Below are 16,485 nucleotides of genomic sequence, written 5' to 3'. Positions count from 1 at the left end.
AAGCGTCAGCATGGTGGTATTGGCGATACTGACCATCTTAACTGTTTAAATATACAGGAAACATAATCGTGCTATTGCTGATTTGCTTTTCGAAGGGGTTTTTATTGAATGCAAGATGTGGGAGAAATCTGCTCTAGTTACTTCAACAATCAACTCCGCTCAGATAGTTAATCCATCAAACAAGCAAGTCATTTTAGTTATAAGAAGGGTATGTATACAGACAAGCCCTTTTGTGATTTATGGTTAAAAGTACTATGTTGGGATATTTATATAGTTAATAATGTCTCCATCTCAAGTAAAGGGTTGAGCATTAGGTAATCTGGTGTCCGAACTGGATCATAATTCAGATACTGAATACCAAATAGATTGAAAATCTAATACCGGTTTGGTTGTTTTACCGAACAGAATTATTTTTTTGGTTCAAGTCTACAGCCGAAAAACAATACCAAATTAGAAACCAGAGTTGATAAAACTAAAATCACCTGTGACAGGATACTAGGACGACTTCTGCAAACTAAAAAATGAAGACCAGAAACATAGTATGTCATTAGGCAAAAAGAAACATAAAAACAAATGAGTTTAATAACACAAATAAATGAGATACAGACTTTTTCCATAGCTTGATAACTTCTAGTGGATTGAATTGATCCATATCTAGACCATATATTATCGTTGCGTATATGTTCGAGCTTGGAGATATTTATTCATGAGTATCGAAATAATAAAAATAGAACAAGTGTTTTTAACTCAGTTAAATGTGTGGGTACTGGGTAGCCGGAGTAGGTTTAAAGATCATTAATACCTGAGACTGAATCACTGAAAAAACAAATTAAAAAGTAATCCAAGGGTATAACAAAAACAGATTGCTTGTCAGATTAGTTCAGAGATATTCGCCTATCAGCTATAACACAATTAAAATATATAATATATAATCTGGTATTTTGGTTTAATTTGGCTTTTTTACTGTTAAAAAGTGAAATAACCCACAGCTGCATTACACTGATTTGGATAGCCGGACCGAAATCTTTGTTTTAACAGAAATGCATTGGCTTAAGTTGTGCTTATCTAATGTTGTGTCTATAGTTTTCTAGCATTGTAATTAAGTTATATTTCGTGAAGTATTAATAATTTTAATTAATCTGGACTATGTAGGAAGACAGTGGACTATGTAGGAAGACAGTGACACACAGGATAGTACTCTTGGCCTCCTAGGCTAAGTTTGTTTTAAGATATTAAAGCTAAAAAAGCATTTCTACATTATGTGCGAGTAACATAATCAATTTTACTGGATATTGTGTTCTTACAACCTTTTTGGGTCTTACTTTGTTGCATTGAATTTTATAGATTATCAAGTGTCTTAAATTACCTAATGTCTACATTGTCCAAAGATACAGATGCCACGAGTCATGGTTCTGGGACCTATATCAGATGTGCCAAATATAGGGACTATATATATGATTAAGATATATAACCTTAGTACTTGATTACTCTCGTGCATCCATTGCTTATACTAATATTTGCTTTAGCGCAGTATAGTGGCTTATAGGTTTATTCCTATTGTTTTATGATGTAAGATTGACAATTTGAACTGTAATGAGTTCTTGACATAGCTTTGGATTTTTTTTTTAACACCAAATCTTGTTTCTAATCCATATTAGTAATAACCTGTACTCGTATAGAAACCATCAAAAAACAAACCACATCACAATACCCAACATTCCCCACACGGACACGGAGGTAGAACATGTGCAGGGTAATATGCACCCAGACCTTAGCTAGAGTTGTGTCATTAAGAAACAATATTCATCATCCTGATGCAGCACCTATTTACTGCTATTAAGGACGTTACGCCTAGCTTTAACTGTTCATTTTTTTTAGCCTGCCTCATCTATCCACCCCTTTGACTAAAAATAATTTTGACTCTCTCAAGTGTCATCCTCAGTGCCTTGCCGGCGTTGCCAAACCACTACAATTTTCCCTTCCTTTGTCCACAGTAGGTGTGACTTCTAAGTTCTAACTATACCGCGGAGATTGTATTTGCTATTTTGTCCATGGTACAGCCACATGTCATTACCACATTCTCATCTCTGCATCTGCCTCTAGATTACTTGAGACTTAGTAGTCATCACCCATACATCTTAGCTCGTCTTCTTAATACCTTTTAAAATAACCTCTTTGGAAGATAAGTGAGAAGCTGGAGATTGTTGAGTATGCTCATTGTTGGAGCTATTATATAAAATTGTTATACAAAATAATTCTCCATTCATATGTTGAGAATATGAGTTTTTTTTTTTTTTTTTTTTTGTAATCATAAATGGGATACAAGCTCACTTGAAAGCTTACAACAGTTTGCTGGGGCTGAATTGTGAAATGTATGCCTTTAGGTTGCCGTTTATGTGTCTTGATTATCTTTACTTCATTTGATGTTGTGATTGCTTGTTAATTGATTTCTTTCATTGTGCTCGACTAGTTTAAGCATATGAATTTGTTTTCTAAACATTATTAATTGACTGTTTTCTTCCTTAATTATATAACTTTTTCAAACCTTCAACAGATTTTTATACATCAAACTTCTTGCAGGCAATTACTTCCAAACATGCTCCTGAACTGATGGAAACTTCTGTAAATATACAAGTTGATTTGTCACCCCCAAATCATGATAATGAATTATCAGTAAAGGTAATTTGCTGTTTACTTGTGATCAGCTATGGCGTTCTTCATCATGCCTCAAATTTTATATACTAAGATTGGACTTTAAATTGCTCTTTTTTATCTTTCTGCAAAGGTTATGCTTCAATCACTGGAATTGACCTTTGATTTGGACTTCATCCTTAATGTTATGGAGCTGTATCAAATAATACGCTCATTCACATTTCAGCAAGAAAGGGTGGGTTTCTCCATATAAGACCTTTTAACATTCATCTATAGGCACATATTATCAGATTGTTCACTATCTACTTATTGTTTATTGTAACTGAGGACAGTGTTCATTTTTTTGATGACAGAAATGTTAGCTTGACATAATTAGTTACTCTTTATATAGGAAACCCAAACAAATGTGCATATGGACCCCTTTAAGGAATTGATCGATTTGGATTATTTTACCACTCTGTTCGGCTTGGCAAAAATTATGGCAATTGACTGCACTAAATTTTATTCTAATTCCCTTTCTCCCCTCAAGCTGGCTTAAAAATCTCTTTGCAAGCTTGCTAAATTGTTTCTTTTCTTTTGCAACCACTTTTTGGTTAATATACACTTATACAAGGCAAACAATCGGTGCTTCTCAGCCTTTGTATATCCACTACTGTTGTGGAAAATTACTATTTGTATTTAAGATTACTGGCTCTTGTTGTAGTAAAGCCTGGCAGTGGACGCTGTGCAAATCTTAATTTCTTCTTGTAGGAATCCACAAATTCTTATAGATAGTATGAGCAACACCTGGTTTGGGAGAGCTGGTCATCTAATAAAGTCGAGGATCGAAGGTCTGATTTTCAGCCTGATTTAATGACAAGAATGCATGATCTGACCAAGTCAGAATGAATGATTGCAAAATGAAATATATTGAAGACACCATTTAGGGCATATCTTGGCACTCTGTTAGATAGTAAACCCCTTTGAACTGACAAAAGTTTGGTCCATTTTTGAGGCCTTATGAATACAGGATTCAGCTATACCAAATGTTTCAGGAAAAGAAAAGAGAAAAGTGACTGATTGTGTATCTAGGAAGGATGAAGCTTAGAAGGGGGGTGTCGAAAGACATTAAAACTAGGCTAAATTCATTTTTTTGCTTAGAAGTTGTGGTGGGTGAAGATGTCTGAAAGACCCAAGTCTCTGCTGTACATAGTATTTTTGGAAAGAACTATTGTAGTAAACTTGGTAAAGATGGTACAAAATTGACCCTTTTGTTATGGTTATGATGAAGACTAGATAGAACTTGTCAACTTGGTACGTCATTTTTCTGAACTTTCCCATCCCCAATTTTCGGAGTCTGGATTTTTTTTGTTTCACCTTTTTACACCTCCTCCTCTGTTTATTTGGCAAAAAAACAAAAGAAATAAATAAATTTTTCCTCAGTTATTCAACACCATCCCTTGATCTTTAAAGCAAATCTCTCACAATCCCCAATCCAGTTAGGTTCTTTCAAGGACTTGTGAATGAAAAAGAATTCTCTTCCTTGCTTAAAAATAACTTGTCCTTTATTACTATCTTTCAGCTTGGTGGTGTATACTATATATTCTCATTTATAGATCATAAGCACTTTGGAGTTTAGATTGATAAAGCTTCTGTTGTTATATAGTAGTCTCTGGGTAATATTTGGTCAGGGTCTTTTGTTCCTGAACGTCTCTCGCAGTTTCTATCTACTGTATATTCGATGACATTTTTTAGGTATTTTGTAACACCATCTGTAACATCCCCCATCGATTAGTTAAAGAGTATTTGAGCCTCTATAAGCACAAGCAAATAGCTAAAGTATACCAATTTGCTAGCATTTTGGGCCGACTTGTGGTGGGTTGTTGGGTCTGGTATGCATCTAGTTGTGGGCTTGGGATGTTATACCATCTTTTCGTCGATATTAAAAAAAAAATTGATGTTTCAGTCTCTTAAGGCCAATTCATGTTTTTTATTTCTGTAAAATTTCATGCGCCCTGTAAACATTCTCATCATCCCACTGCAGAAGCAGGAATGAAGTTGGCATGTGGTTTTTTGTCACCTCTTTGAAACCAAAATTTTGTAGAGTGTTATGAATATTTACACGATTGTGTGCCAAGATTTGCATCCTCAAGCCCTCTATGAGAGGTTGAGGTTTCAAGCCTGTTAAAGGCAAAGTGGTCATGTGTGTTTAATTTGTAATAAAATTGGTGACAGACATTACTAGTATATTTTATTACTCTCTACAATTTAGTTAATAATTAATGTTCCATCCAGCTAGTGTTAAAGGCGTTATGGTTTTTTTTTGGGTTTTATGTACAGGTTTTGTTATCATTGAATGGTATTGATGATGACAAAGTTCGACTGCTATCAAAGGCCGAGTAAGTTTAACTTGCACTATAGATCTTTTTTTCAAGTTGAAAACTATTTTCTTACTAACTGCGTGATCAAATGCATATTTGTTACAGTATTCATTATGTTTATAGTTAATTATTCTTGATATAAATATTGCATGTGTTTGACAGATACATGTTATCCAGTCGCAAGAGGGTTATGTGGGATGTCCAAATTTTCCATAATCTGATAGGTGTAATATGGCAAGATACAAATGCAGATACTTACAAAATGGTAGGCCCCTGTGAAGGATTAGCTGTGAAAAACATATTTGACACTAACCTTTTCTTTAAACACCAACCATGGCAGGTATTGGAGTCACAAGCTCTTATCTTTCGGTCGATACGTGATATGGGCTCTGCTTCATCGGATATGAGTTATCAGCCGCGCCTCTTTGAATTTCAGCTCTCAGACTTGTATGATTGCTTTGAGATCAAATTAGATGATTTTGAGGTGTGTATCACAAAATCTTTCTACCTTTTTTTTCCATTATGTGAAACTAATAATAGAAATGGCTTAATGCAGATAAATCTATTACTGCCCTTGAACTCTCAAATGCTTTCTATCTTGGATAAGCTTGGTGTTTCTCTTACCTTGTCATCATGTATCCTCCCAGATGAGCCGATCCTGAAAAGCTCCGAGGTAAGAAAATGTTTGGGTAGAACTAACATTACTTCCTCCCCTATTTAGCAAGTTGTATATGAGTACTTATGATATAATGACAGAAATGATATTTTACATTGTCATTGCTTAAACATAATGTCTTATCGTTGTTGCTTCAATCTTTGTGATTAGCTAATTAATATTTTCTGCGCTGAAATTTTCACAAATCTAAAAAAAGCCACACACACACACACCTGTGTGTGTGTGTGTAGTGAACTTTATTATATTTTAGTGTGTTCGTCCACGCTTCGCTTGCTTTTTTGTTAGTTGAGTTAACTATTTATAATTTACTTCCAAAATCAGTAATTATGAATGATATTAATATTTTTAGCATTATTTAGCAAAGATTATCTCAAATTTTGATTTGTGGGGCGCATTCTGTCATACAATTCAAACCTGAATTTTTTTTTTGCTCGGCACACTAAAGATAACCCTTCTTTTGAGCAAATATTGGTTAGAGGGGGGCTGAAAATAAAATATTAACAAAATACCAGACTAATTCCACCAAATGTCCAAACAATAGTGGTCCAAACTGCTGATAACATCTAGACTATTATAATCTATTCTCTAGAGTAACTGTAAGAACTATCATAAATAAGAATTTATTAGTGTTGTTATGAATATTGTCTAAAAGTTTAAAAGTATAAAAAAATCTATATAAACAATGGACCTTGGACCTTCAAGTTTTTCATATTTTTCGAAATTGTGTTCGTACTCGGACCTTGATGGTTTGTGACATAGCGGAGGCTTAATGAAAATCACTGATAAATGATGAACACTGTGATGATTTTGCAAAATACAAAGGTATAGGTGTCTGTTGATTATAAATGATATGAGGATAAACTAATCTCAAGATAAAAAGAAGTATCAATATATACGCTCTTCAAGATTCTAATATAAATAACCCATAAAACAACTTATAATTCATTTGGGGCCATTCAGGTCAAAATAGGGCTGAAATTTGCCCTATTATTTTAATTATATTTTTATTAAAGTTGGATTCCATTACTCATTTTTCTTGTGATGTTTTCGTGAAAACCCTATTATACTTTGCAAATTTTTTTATTCAATAATATTTATATTTACCTTAGAATAAAATTGTAATATTTTTACATTAAATTCTTGCTTGAGGTGGATAATATTTATTGCACCACATAAAAACTATTTAGTATATTCTGGTTTTTTAATGTGGCCCTATGTGTGCTTATAATAGTTGTAAGGCAATACACCAATTGCGGATTAAAATGATAACAATATGGACTTCTAAATTATGATCTTATATATGAAAACTAATTGTTTAAGATGAGTATTTTTCTCTAGGAAAAAACATGGGGATTATTACTCTATTTTTTTGGAAATAAGTATTCATTTTTTGCAAAAAAGAAGTTGTCAAACACCCCCTAGGTATTTATTTCTATAAAAACATAAATAAGGCAGGCCAGATATTTACAACTCAGTAGATTAAAAATATATTGTTTGGTTAGAAAAATAGATTTCTAGAAGTACAATACTGTATAGTATATAATTTACTGGGTCAAAATAAATGTGCAAGTCCTAGAATAGCCTGTATAGTATTCAAAAGGTTATCGGGTTAGGAAACAGAGTTGGATTAAATAATATGAATAATTGGTTACATGCATCATGGATTTATAAAGTTAAAGATTCTATAGAGTATATAGAAATATTAGTTTTAAAAAAGGATTCAGAATAGTGCACCGAACATGTACTATTTATCATCCTTTTTTAGAGTATAAAATATTTTCCTATATCTTTAGGAGAAGTTACATTGTTAATTGTCCTGTGCAGGTTTATATAATTATATCATCTTTACTTGCACATTTTTCGCTGTCAAGATATTGTGCAATACTGGAATTGATTTCTAACTTCAGTGCACTGAAACCGGCAGCAGACCCAGCAATGCTGAAAATGGCCGCCTCGTCACAGAAACAATTCAATAGAGCAAGAACTTCTAATCTTAATTGTTTCTCTGTTGTTGCTAATTTGGGATCAGCCAGCTTACTTGTGGACCTTGAAAATGGTACTGAACATAGCTGCATTTTGAAGCTTTCTCTGCACGAGTTGAATTTTCGGTAAGTCGCTTAAATGATATCTTTTCCCCCCAGGTTTTTCAGTAGAATATGCTTCTTTTTTTCTCTGCGTGCTGCAAGAATAGCTGACAGTTCAGTAAAATCTTTCTTGAGCGACTTCTTTTGAAGCTTTTTTAACCCGTGATGAAAACCTTGTCCAGCAGAGTAGTTTAGCATAAAGAAATATAAATTCTTGTTTGGCTTTGCATGCTTTTTTAGTGGGGTTGTGGTTTATTGTTAAGTTAGATAATTTATGTAGATTGTAGGTGACTTGTGAATTTTTTTTTGGTAACTGTGACTTGTGAAATTTTAAGAAGTTGCCTTAGCTCTCTCTCTCTCTCTGTCTCTCTGTGTGTGTGTGTGTCTGTGTGTTGTTTGCTGTTTTTATGCGAGTCTGTGTAGAAGTAATGTATATTGATCTTTTGTGCACTATCTATACAAACTTTTTCATTGCATTCCTTACATACTCTAGATATTGGTTTTTGTTTTTGACATGAAGAAAATATAGTCAATATAAAAGTACAAGCTTGGAACTCAATTGATTTTCTATTCTGTGAGGAAAGCTATCTTGTAGTACATTTTTTAGATCTACAAAAGTAAGAAAAAAAGAACGATTTAAACGAGTTTTTTCTGGCCCGTCTAGCACAATAAGTAGATAGGAGGAGGAGATCTTTATCATTCATCAGGAGTCACTATTCTGACTGGCCCTATCTACGGCCTTCTCTCAATTGGATATTTAAAAGGGCAGAGTAAGCACTCTCGTTATGATAACAGTTGGGCAGATGGGTATTTAAATTTACCTTGCCTTTATGAACTCGTGAGGGACGGTGTGAGATGAGCTGTTATGCAATAATATGTTGTGTGTGTGTGTGTGTTGTCTCTCTGTATCGCACACATTTTATGCTGTTTACCCATTATTTAAATGCTATTTACAGTATTGTTTGCACCTTTACAAGTGCAATCCCCAAACCTCACATTTGCTGATCCCGGTAGCTATATACCTATATTTATTTTGTGCAGTTCATGATAACCATGCTTTGTTTTGTTGTGTGCATGCTTGTTGTAATTGCAGGCTATCTATTGCAAAGCTCTTTGAGTGGTGGATTGGTAGCAAGGCCTTGAAAGTTATCACTTGTCCGATTAAAAATGAGGATGAAATACGAACTTTGTGCTCGGCTAAAGCTACTGTTTCTAACAGCTACGCGCAAGCACATGGAGCAGATGGTGATAAAAATATAGTTATTGATAGAGATGGTACTTCTGATGAGAAATGCCTATTGTTATATTATCAAGGAAGGAGAAACTCAGATTTAAATCATCACAAGTATTCAATATGGTTTAATGATGTTGACCTGCATTTTTATCCATATATAATTGGTCAGCTGGTTGGATTTTCTGATAAACTAGCCAAGTGCGGGGCATCTCATGTTACCATGGCCAGTGCCGCTGTTGAGAGCTGTTTAGCAAAAGGGTCTGGTTTTGAGATCCAAAGATTTGGTTTCTCAAACTACTTTGGCAGAAATGCTGACGATTTGGATTGCATTCCAGTGGAACAATTTCCTTTTATTACTTCAAATAATGATGGTCCTCTTCTCAACCTTGAAAGTTCACTGAAATATGCCGTTCCTGAGTGGAGAGATCTACCTAAATCGAAAGAGAGAAAAATTAGAAGTCCAAGATTTAGTTTCAAAAAACAATTTGAACAAATAATTGCTCAGCCAGTTGATCCTAGATCTGATGATGAGGTTTTGCCTACATCGTTGCCTGTTGATAGGGCTGATATGTTTGCAGTTGAATTAAATCTCAGCAGTGTTCGACTGCATTTTCATGACTCTGCAAGTTTGATTGGAACAGTTACAGTGCCTACCTCTATATCGTCTATAGTCATCTGTGATGGTTGCTTTGATGTATTGTTTTCTTGCGAGGGAGTAACCCTTTCATCAGCTTGGTGTAATCAACATCATAGTAACATTTTATGGGGATCTTTATTACCTGATCTCCCTTCAATTCTGAACATACGAGTCAGGAAAGGAATGAACGGATCACTAGGTTCCATGATGGAATTAAGTATCAGTGTGCAGCATGTTTCTTGCATTTTACCGCCTGAATATTTAGCAATATTAATAGGCTATTTTTCGATTTCCGATTGGAGACCAAATGCTAAGCAGCATTCAGTTGCTGAAACTTTTGAGTTAGCCAATACTGAAACGAATATTAATCTTAAGTTTGAGGTTTTGGACTCTGCTTTATTTGTACCAGCTGGGAATGATGACTTTCATCTTTTAAAGCTTAACATTCAGCAATTACTTTGTAGTTTCATAGAAAATTGCAGTTCAGAAATTGTGCTGAATGACATTCCTGTTGATTGTTTGGTTCCAGTTCATAAAGTTGATGGCAAGAATGACTGTTGGAACATATCTGCACGCGATTTATCTCTTCAATTGTTGCTCTTGAAGGATGATGCCTCTGATTTCTTGGTATCGGATAAAAGCGCAACAAAAATAATTGCTACCTTAATTTCTGAGCTTAGTGCTGATGTATGGATTAGAGTGCCGTGCAAGTCCGTGTTGCTTTCTGTAGGCTCTTCTCCACTATGCATTATGGCAAGGATCTGCCATATTCAGTTTACGGTCGAAGGTAGTTTCTGTTGTATTTGAATGTTAACTTTATGGGCTCTTAATTCCCCAACCCCTCCCCTGGTGCCCTCGGTTTAGCTAAGTTTTTTTATTTGAATAACAGGTGTTCATGTACTTGCTGGCTATGAGATTCTAATAGATATTATAAATCAATTTTCCTCTGTTGATGCCGACTCTCGAGGTTTCACATCAGATGTTGAGCAGTTTCTCCAGTTTAAGAGGAGTACAAAAGAAAGAAAAGGAGTTCTAGCTGAATCTTCAAGTGTACAATTGACAGAGATTAAGTGTTCCTTCAATTCAGTTTCACTGAAGTTGTACACCTCCAAATGCGATTTACCTGCATCTGTACCTACTTTTGAAGCTGAAACACAGTTTCTATGCTATGCTTCGTTAAGAATCGGCGAACCTCATTACCTGGATATTTCGTTCTCCACTGTATCACTATTCTCACTTACTAATTCTGTTAGGTTAGTGGAGTGCTGCTCAAGCTCAGTGGTTAGTGAGTTTAATATTTTAACCGCGGCAGTGGCAGAAATTGAAGCTCGTGTTTCTCTTCCGCCACTAGACATATGGTTTTACTCGTCCGACTGGAGTGAGTTCATTGACCTATGTAGTTCATACTTTAAACATACACCCGAAAATCCGATCGTGAAAGTATCATCAAGAAAATCAATCAATGATCTTGTAGAGCAAGCTGAAAATGAAGTTGATGTTTCTAATCCTCCACAATCTGATAGCGTGTCGAGTACATTTGCATCATCGAACATGAAGCCTGGTACAAGTTTGCTTCATTTGAAGTCAGAAAATATTACCACAAAAGTCCATATACCTGTCCGAGTCAGTGGCGAGCTGTTTGGTGAATTTACTGAGCTCCAAGTTCACAAGGATTCAAGCGACATGTACGAAGCAGACCACTATGGTTTCATTGTATTTACTCTGGAAAGTAAAAGTAGTGAACTAGTTTTTGATGGCAAATCTGCAAAAGTAAAGTCCAACATTGGAAAAATAAATGGAACAGTTGAATTGTGCAAGGAAATAAGTGAACGAGTGTGGCGTTTTTTTCAGATCTTGCAAGTATATTTGGAAGCTAACATCAGTACACAGGTGGACCTTATGCAGATAACAGGAGAAGTTCGGTGTGATAGCATCGACGTATGGCTTTCTCATCATATATTTTATATTTGTCGATGTATCATGCATGGAAGTTCTTCACAGGGGTCATCGCAGTTTGCATTTGGTAAAACAGACTTAAACTTAAATCTGAGGAGGCTCTCTATTCTTTTGATTGATGGGAAGGTATGATAATTTTGACTACATCCCTCCTAACTTATATGAATTGGGCTGCATTTCTCTGCTCCTTGTGCTTATTGCTCAAAGTAACCTAAAAAAATCATACTCAATCAAATGTTCATGTATAGTCACAGAAAGAGCTAGCTTGCAAACCCGTGTGATGCATGGACTTTGAATATTTTTTTATCAAAAAAAAAAGTATATTGTTTTTTTAACAAATACTCCCTCCGTCCCTCTCATTTCTTTACAGTTTTTTTGCATTGCTTGACACGCATTTGAAGGCGCACATAAAACAGAGTTTTATAACTTATTTTTTGAAATTTTTTCATTTTTGTATAAAAATTTAAACATCAAACTTTTATTCAAAAGAAAAAAAAGTTCAAAATAATTTATCAAACTATATTTTATGAGAGTATTAAACGCGTGCCGAGCCCCCCTCCCCAAATTTAAACAATTGAGGGGATAGAGGGAGTACCTTTTATCATGTTTACTTAATTTCTTTGTGCACTTTTTTCCATCTTAAAATTTTTAAGTAAACCAAAACAATAGCACAAAGTGATAAAATCAATATGTTTTAAAAATTCAGTAGTGTATTCTAATTTGCTCTAAAATGCGAAATTAGAAGTAAGAGGTGACATCGAAATACTTTGATATTAGTGGTATGTTTTTTTTTGAATTTTCCAAGAATTGAACCCTTGACCTTTGATAGCACTAATAGACAAGCATTATTAATTTCATTTTATTTATGGAGAAATTGGACCCTTAATATTCGGTAATTACTAATATTATGTTATCTTTTGCTTTGGTAGTAGTTTCAATTACATCTCTCGTACTTTGGTTATGTAAAGTGTATGATAGGTGCTTTTAGAAATAAAGTGATGTAATTTATGGTTGGTTTATAATTTTTTGGTCCCATTATTGTTAATTTATTAAAGTTCAAAGTACTTCAAACTATAATTTGAAAAGAAAACGCTTTGAATTATTCCTTCCTCTCCTAAACCTAATATAGCAAGTACAAAGTTAATCCATTGAACTTAAAAGATAAGAGGTTCGTAGTATAGAGGAGAGATAAAAGGCTCAAAGGTTAAAAGGTGTGTGTGTGTGTGTGTGTATATATATATATAGGCAAGTGCTCAAATGAGAACTACACACTCATGTGAGATATGAGATCTAATCTAGGCCATTAGATCAATCTAATCTGATGGCCCCCCTAGAATTCACCACACACAATGAACCAGTACCCTCCCACACATGATCCACAGATTCCCCTCCGTTTTTAATTTGATTTTTCCCGTCAATTGGTAAACTTTTTTCAAAATCCGACTTCACTGAATTTTTATTCATCTCTGAACGATCAATTTCCATACCATATTTGCTATGTTTCGACATGGTTCTCATTTAGTTCTCATTTTAAGGGTTCTCACTAGAGTAACACTCTATATATATATATAGTTAAGTTCTATGGAGTACACAAAAAATTGGAGTATTGGAGTACAAGTTATAATTTTTTAGTTTAATCAAAAATAATATTTTTGATTATTCAAATTTGTATATAATTTATCATTTATAAGTTGTCTTAGTCATAATTATCAATTAATCAATAATATCTTTCGACTTTAACAAGCATTAAGATTCTTGTTCTGCTTATTAGTTATATTGCAGAACATGGGGCCTCTTATTTATAAAAGTAATTGTTCTACGTTTTGATTACAATGTTTATGTTGTAGAACATAATTTGCAGGTTGTAGAATGTTTACAAATATTGTATAACAAAAAAAAAAATTAAATTTAGATGACTAGATTATATTTTATCCAATTTTGTACTCCAATACTCCAATGTTTTTGTGTACTCCATAGAACTTAACACTCTCTCTCTCTCTCTCTCTCTATATATATATATATATATATATATATATATATATATATATATATATATAGGGTCATGTTCCAGAGAGAACCATTAGAACCATTACCGTATTTCTAGTATTAGTTAGGGATCTGCAGCAGAACTTCAAATGAAAAAAATGTCTTATTTATGTATTATATTTTAAAATTACTTTTGAACACACACAACGGATGCAAATAAACATGTATTTAGATTTAGATCCTGAAAATTTATGAAAATTATAGGGTTCTGTAGCAGAACCTTAGTGGTTCTATGGTTCTATTTTAAGCATTGGTTCGCTCTTGAGCACGACCATATAATATATATATATATAGGGTCCTACTCGAATAGAAACTACTAGAATAGAAAGTAAATAGAAACCAATGCTATTAAGTAGAATGATGCGGGTTTTGGGACCGAGGATGGACCCCGAGATGGGCCTAGACGGGGTCTAAGTGGGGCCTAATAGGGCCGGGTCGGGGCCTAGTGGGACCATGATGGGGCCAACATTTAGCTCTTTAAGACTGTCTGGAGCCTGTCCAGGGTCTGTGAGGAGCCTTGACGAGGCCCTGGCGGGCCCGGGTGGATTGAGTGGGAGTGAGGGTGGGCCCTAGGTGGGTGATGACATACAGGGGGTGGGTGATGACATATAGGGGGTAGGTGAGGTCATATAGGTATAGTTTCTCTTGGTTTCCATTTTAGTGGTTTCTATTTGAGCAATTGCATATATATATATATATATATATATATATATATATATATATATATATATATATATATATATATATATATATATATATATATTATTCTAGATTATATAATATTTTATATTAATAATTTGGATGAGCTTGTTGAATTTCATATATCAAGTATTATGTAATTGTAATCTTAACAAATCATTTTTTAGGAAAAATAAAGTATTATGATAGTGTTCTGTGCTGTTCTTTTTCTTAAAGTGTTCTGTGGAGTGCAACTCTCTCTCTCTCTCTCTCTCTCTCTCTCTCTCTCTATATATATATATATATATATATATATATATATATATATATATATATATGTATATATATTTGTTGTGTAATGTTTACTCCATACTACAAAGGAGGCTCGACGGTTAATGTACAGAGTATACGAAACTTGGTGGCTACTCTTGCTACAATAAGCAGTGCGGTGATGATGTCATCTTGATGACTTAAGCATACTTATGTCTAGACCTGACAATTTTGTACACTGACAAAATAATTAAGTGTTTGTGTTTACCTTTTCGGTACATACACACGAAAGTACACAGTTAGGTCAGGTTCACACATTTGAGTACATGACATGACATGACATGAAGGTACACAAAATTGATATATCTTTTTGTATTATTTGTTTGCATAAGTATACACATTTGTTTCTGAAATTATATGTAAATATAATGTAAAAAAATATATGTTTAGTATATAGATGTGTGTGTATAATTTATATGTATATATAAATAATGTTTTTACATATTTTATTACAACAGTTATAGTGTCATACAAAACATGACACGAAAATTTAGTGTCTGTGTTTGTGTTTAGCATTCAGGTAAATGAATCCATATAGTATTGTGTTTAGTTTTTAGTACACGACAACACCAGGATTGCGAAGTCTATTTATATCAGGTTTCTTGCTGACATTCAATAGATACTCCTACCAGACCTATAAAACTTTCATTGAACCACATAAATTTGATAAGCTTGTGAGTTGTGAGTCATGGATAGAATGTTACAATGCATCTTCTTTTGCTAATTACTATGCATTTTTCTTTCTTCAAATTCATTCTTTCCTTGTATTGAAAGGATCTTTTTTGTACACAATTTCTTCTTGTATTTATAAATAACATCTCTGATCCGAATTTCTATGTAATATGAAATTAGTCGTCATTCCGTTGAAGCTTCAACGCCATTTTTGTCAAGACGTATATTTATATAAATGGTTCGTCAGTAACTAAATCAGCTTATCTGAATCATTTCTTGCATCGACCTTGTTCATGCTTATGCTTAAAATTTCCATCCTGTAGAATGTAAGCAGACAAGGCTTTTAAAGTTATGCTTCTTTTTGCCAATGCAGCAAAGCTCTAATGGACCTCTATTAGAAGTTCTTCTTCGGCATTCTATCTTGTGTGCAGTATGCAATGACAATAATATACAGACATCATTTACTGGGGATCTTCAAGTGAACTACAATAATTTTCACAAGGTATTGGAATCGCCCAAAAGTGTTTTTGCAGCTTACATCAGGTTTGTGTTTTTGCAGTAGCGAGTGTTTTATTACCTGAAATCCTTCCAGGTATTGTGGGAGCCGTTTGTAGAACCTTGGAAGTTTAACTTGAGCTTAAAGTGGCGAAACCAGAACAGTGTTCTTCTTAACACTGCGCTCATGGCTGATATGTCTCTTTCATCAACATCAGAACTTAACTTAAATGTTACAGAACCCTTTGTCGAGGTATTTGACTACTAAATTTGGTTCAGCCAATATTTCTTATGAAAATATCAATTTTGTAAAACATTCAGTAATCCAGTGTCAGTGATTATGTGTGTCATATGGTCCAGTTTTTGATTCAGTTTCCTTGTAGTGTTGGGTTCATATCTTATTTGAACTTGCTTACATTTTTTAACAATTTGAATATGATTCTGTGTCACTAGATTCTGTTGCATTCAAATTTTTGATGAATACTTTTGGTTTGGTATGAGGAGTTTCGAGTTGCTTGAAGTCATTGTGGGCAATCACATAGTGTGTGCTTTTGGGGCAGGAGCTTTATGCTGAGGATGCTTAAAAAAAAAATTCTATTTAGATTGTTAATTGTGCATGTTCAATTATATTATTTGCAATGACGATAAATATGTTCATTTACTCT

At 33.9% G+C, this 16,485-nt stretch overlaps 1 protein-coding gene across 2 annotated transcripts in view; it reads left to right on the top strand.

Annotated features, from left to right (window-relative positions):
• Window positions 1-16,485, top strand: part of LOC108222220 (uncharacterized) — a 46,472-nt gene that overhangs the window by 17,713 nt on the left and 12,274 nt on the right. For both annotated transcript variants that reach the window (XM_017396136.2, XM_017396137.2), the window contains exons 17-28: window positions 58-208; window positions 2,581-2,679; window positions 2,786-2,887; window positions 4,972-5,030; window positions 5,175-5,277; window positions 5,353-5,496; window positions 5,569-5,685; window positions 7,513-7,796; window positions 8,866-10,430; window positions 10,533-11,725; window positions 15,699-15,827; window positions 15,918-16,073. In XM_017396136.2, coding sequence (XP_017251625.1) covers window positions 58-208; window positions 2,581-2,679; window positions 2,786-2,887; window positions 4,972-5,030; window positions 5,175-5,277; window positions 5,353-5,496; window positions 5,569-5,685; window positions 7,513-7,796; window positions 8,866-10,430; window positions 10,533-11,725; window positions 15,699-15,827; window positions 15,918-16,073 — 4,102 coding nt within the window. The remainder of the gene's footprint in view (window positions 1-57; window positions 209-2,580; window positions 2,680-2,785; window positions 2,888-4,971; window positions 5,031-5,174; window positions 5,278-5,352; window positions 5,497-5,568; window positions 5,686-7,512; window positions 7,797-8,865; window positions 10,431-10,532; window positions 11,726-15,698; window positions 15,828-15,917; window positions 16,074-16,485) is intronic.

This window comes from Daucus carota, chromosome 5, assembly GCF_001625215.2.
Source record: "Daucus carota subsp. sativus chromosome 5, DH1 v3.0, whole genome shotgun sequence".
In the NCBI taxonomy this organism is placed as follows: Eukaryota; Viridiplantae; Streptophyta; class Magnoliopsida; order Apiales; family Apiaceae; genus Daucus; species Daucus carota.
The sequence above is the reverse complement of the archived record's forward strand: the minus strand, read 5'-3'. Positions and strand labels throughout refer to the sequence as shown.